Genomic DNA, 4,294 nt, shown 5'->3' on the forward strand with positions numbered 1-4,294 from the left:
TTAGCTGCCGGATGGCCATAGAAAATGATTGTCGCTTGAAAGTGGGCCGAGATGTTATGGGGCCGCCGTTTGCGATGAAGGGGCCACAAGGCTGTGACAATCATGCCGCTCTCTGATTGGCCGGCCGACTCAAACGGCCCGCGAGGGCCCACGAGAGCCCGCGGCCCCCCTGGCATTCGACAGAATAAAGAACAGACCGCCAGACCGTCACTGGTGCTGATACCGTCTAGTTCTTTAGTGTCGGGACTCGCAAGTATGCTAGCAGTAGTGTACGACTCCACGTTTGTGTTATAAATTGCTTCCTTTTTATAGAAAAATGTAGAGCGACTAACTCGTGCACTCGTACGAGCATTTTCATGCCAATAAAGCACATTTGCATTTGAAAAGGAGAAAATAGACACTTGTTCACTTGTAAACAATACTTGAATCACCTTTTATTATGATTGCTTTTCCTGCCAATAAAGCTAATTTAAATGAATATTTGAGCGAGAGAGAGAATGTCATTCATACACTAAAGAAAGGTACACCATACATAATTAATAGTCCTTGTCAAAGATTTACAACAGATGAAAAATATAAAATGTTTAACAATGTTTGTATACCGTCCTGAATTATGAGTTCAACCAATGTGAACCTTTCTATTCTGTCATACACTCATCTCCATCTTTATTTTCACTCTGATACTCTTCTCCTTCTTCTTCTTCCTCCTCCTCTTCTTCTTCCTCCTCCTCACCATCATCATCAAAGTACTTCTCCTCTGCATCTCTGCTCACTATGTCCAGGTTGTCATAGTCTGGGTTCTCGTCCACTTCACTGTAATGGGTAAGGAACATGCGTTTGCACAAGCACACACATATGTGTGTACACTGAGCCTTTCACTTTGAGAGGAAATACATTGATGAGGCACTATTTCCTCAAAGGATTACATTACAGCTTGTTTTCCGTGGATAACGGCTGCAGCCTTCTCGCTCAATATTTGTCGTCTGCATTAGACCCAAAATGATGGTAAAATAGAGTCCAGTTGTTAAATGTTTTCCTTTAATGCCATGCTTTCCCTGTTGAGCCAGACAGGATCCATTTTGAGACCATATCAAAAATACTAACACCAATTTATCTGCAGATGGGCTAAGTCTGACCTATAGTTGAAGTCCTTGTCTTGGCCAGATAGGAAGCGCTGGTGCATCTGTCCGATGAACTCCTCGCGGAGCAGGGCTTTCTCCTCCTGCGTGGGCCCACCCTGCCGCTCCTCCTGCCCAGCGTCTGGATGGAGACAGAGACGTTGGTTTACTCGGTTACCGATATCCATGCCACACAGTATTTGTACGATTCATCTACATGAATCCCATCCTGTTTGGATGTGATCTGGCATTCTGTATGCTCCACACCGATTTTTGTTAGTTTTTTCAGAGTAAAATAGCAGCAGGGAAGTGGATTGCAAATTGGCCTGGCCACAATATGTATATAATACATCAATTTCTTGTCTGTTTCATTTGATTATTAGATGATGTTCAAAAGCATTTGCTTGTCCGAATTAGTAAATCTATTGTGTTTGTGTCTATACTATTTGATGGTAACTATACTATTTGATGGTAAAAAAATTGAAAATTAGTTGTTTTTTCCGCATTGAAATTTAAATACATAAGTTTTTGTATCATGATACCGTGTGTAAAATGTTATCGCCCTTTGAACAGCATGTGTGTGTGTGTGACGTATTTACTCTTGTGGTCTTCATCATCCTTACATTCATCGTCTTCCTCCTCCTCTTCCTTTGCGCCGTCCTCCTTCTCCTGCTCCTCCTCCAGGCGGCTCTGAAGGAGTCGCTCCTGGTAGGAGTTGAGGAGGATGTGGGCCAGCCCCCCGGAAGCACACCCCTCTGGCCCGTCCGACCTTCCCTGAGCAGCACCGTCCTGCATCAACTCCTGGGATCGCTCCAGTATCTACGCCGGCGGTGATGACTTCAGATTACATTCAACACTAAAACATGCACTGTGTGACCCTTTGGTGTCACTGCAAGCAGACAGCATTTTCAAACTAGAGTGTCTAAATAATTAAAGTCAAACAAGCTTCAGAAAATTCTGTCTTTGAACCCTAATGTTCATCATCTACCCGCAGACATCATTGGGACGTCCTCATAAAGACCACAGCAGGTAAGTTGCTTCGGATAAAAGAGTTTGCTAATTGACTAAATAGCTCAGTAGTACGTAGTAGTATACGAGGCTAATGCAGTTCAAATTAACACCCTGACAAGCTGTGGCACCCTGGTCTCACCTCATCATCGGTCAGGTACTGGCCGATGTACTGCTCATACAGTAGCGGCTCCCTGTTTCTCATCTGCTCCTCGCTGAAGTACTGACCCTCTGGAGAACCGACACCACACACACAAATAAAAGGGTACACAATAGAGTTTACTGCCAATGACTTTGCTGAGATTAGATCTACTTTAATTTTAGTCAGTCGCTTTAAGTCGATAAAAGCATCTGCTAAAAAGTAAATAGGACCGAAGGAACATATATGGACACAGAGAAACTTTCAAAGATATTTAACAGATTAATTAAACAGATTTTTCACTTATCAACAGCAGGACAAAACAGTTTACCTCTCTGCAGGGCTCTAAGGGCAGCATAGCGATGGTTTCGAACCCTGGTCCTGTCTGCATGCCCTCCAGGCCTTCTCTGTATCACCCTGCAGTAGTGCTTGGCCCGTGGGTCAGAACCGAGGTGGGAGAACGCAGCCAGATGCTGAGGCTTCAGATGGGCCTTGGAATAAGAGGATGTCAAAACAACTATGAACGCAATAATAGCAGTTAGAGCAATGAGCAGTCAATTAGGATTAACATGGTTATGTCAAAATGAGAATGGTTATGCCGCGTGAGTAATGCCCTGGCAGTTTCAATGATAACAATGTCAAATCCTTTGACGATGAAAAACTAAAAAAATGACACAAAAAACATTACGACTAACAGATTAAATAACATTCCATTGCGCCTCAATGCTTCCACAATGGAGGCGGCCATTGCGAGATGGCATCCACAGCCTATCATTTAAGCATCTTTCAGCAAGATGCTTAACCCCTACTTGCTCCTTAATTACATGAATCCGAAGTTGATATGTTTATAGAGTCTGCTAAATGACTTCATGATGTAAAGTTAATTTAAACAGGCATTGGTTTATGCCGAATCACGCAACAGAAACATATCTAATATCTAATGGAGAAAAACTACGACAGAAAAGGCTTACCTGGTACCTTTCAAGGAAAACAAGCGGTTTGCTCTTGTACTGTTGTAACAGCTCCTCTCGACGCTGATCTAGAGTCAGGTCTGCCTCTCCTATTTGCTGGCTCTTGACCGGGCTCCCACTCAAAGCGACAGCCTCCAACATGGCATTCACACTGGGGGACACGACCTGAAAATCCTTTATGGTAGATTAAAATAGGTAGAGGCAAAAGCGTAGGAACCGGGGGGCACGGAGGGGACGTGTCCCCTCCAATATCCGAGACAGGCGCATTTGTCCCACCTAAAAATTATACCGGATCTGTCAGGTTTCCGATATGTGTCCCCCCCAATGTTAAACTCATTCCTACGCCCCTGGGTAGAGGTATAAGTAAGCCATGCATCACTTGTAAGAAGAAAAAATTGGCGAACAGAAGAAGTTCATAAAATGTATGGATCCGAACCTGTTTGTCCTGCGGGCTATCTTTGGGGCTCGTTGGCTTTTTCAAAACAAATGCTGGGAACATTTGAGTCTCCAAATCCATGCGTGTGTTGTCAGGTGTTTCAGTTCTGTCATTTTCCTCAGAAGGACCTGGAATGGGTTTTGTTAATGGAGGATCTATTTCCCCCCACATGATGAATTAAAAGAAGTTATAGATGTCCAACAGATGTTTGTTTGTTACCAAGAGGTTTGCTAACCAGGGAAAAGGCAGATAGCAATACGTGCAAATTCACGTTTAAGAAAAAAAGACGGTTCGAAATAGCTAGAGTTATTTAACTTTTCTCATAAAGTATATTTATTAATGACAATGTAATTCCGATGGAATAGAATAGTTTCTTGTTTCGGTATAGCATTTGCATGGAATTCAAACAAGACCGCCATATTGGTCCGTCATTGTTATTGGTCCCCTCCAGCATCATAAGACGAATATTCATTCCGTGTCCGTGTTTTGCTTTTTTCCCATTGGCATTTTTCTTTATTTTTGTAATTCCTCTGTAATGTAAGAAGCCCATATCCACCTGTAAAATAAAAAACTAATATAAAAACTTAGCCTTGCTAATAAAAAATGTTTTTGTTAAATTACA

At 42.7% G+C, this 4,294-nt stretch overlaps 1 protein-coding gene across 2 annotated transcripts; it reads right to left on the reverse strand.

Annotated features, from left to right (window-relative positions):
* Positions 1–437: 437 nt before the first annotated feature.
* On the reverse strand, positions 438–4,089 carry ccdc97 (coiled-coil domain containing 97). Of its 2 annotated transcripts, none has more exons than XM_079745616.1 (7): positions 3,673–4,089; positions 3,237–3,401; positions 2,597–2,756; positions 2,269–2,357; positions 1,742–1,937; positions 1,137–1,260; positions 438–813 (listed from the first exon to the last, which is right to left on the reverse strand). In XM_079745616.1, the coding sequence occupies exons 1-7, from the start codon at positions 3,841–3,843 to the stop codon at positions 639–641; spliced, it is 1,080 nt and encodes a 359-aa protein (XP_079601742.1). In that variant the 5' UTR covers positions 3,844–4,089; the 3' UTR covers positions 438–638. The 2 variants fall into 2 exon arrangements, with proteins under 2 accessions (XP_079601742.1, XP_079601741.1); XM_079745615.1 differs by having other exon boundaries at positions 3,237–3,410.
* Between the last annotated feature and the right edge of the window lie 205 nt (positions 4,090–4,294).

The sequence above is a fragment of the Pollachius pollachius genome (assembly GCF_949987615.1).
Source record: "Pollachius pollachius genome assembly, chromosome: 11".
NCBI lineage: Eukaryota > Metazoa > Chordata > Actinopteri > Gadiformes > Gadidae > Pollachius > Pollachius pollachius.

Coding starts and splice junctions, on each gene's coding strand:
- ccdc97 (XM_079745615.1), bottom strand. CDS start 3,843: ATGTGGGGGGAAATAGATCCTCCATTAACAAAACCCATTCCAGGTCCT. Junction 3,411..3,672: donor ATAGCCCGCAGGACAAACAG/GTTCGGATCCAT, acceptor TCTACCATAAAG/GATTTTCAGGTCGTGTCCCC. Junction 2,358..2,596: donor CCTTAGAGCCCTGCAGAGAG/GTAAACTGTTTT, acceptor TCGGTTCTCCAG/AGGGTCAGTACTTCAGCGAG.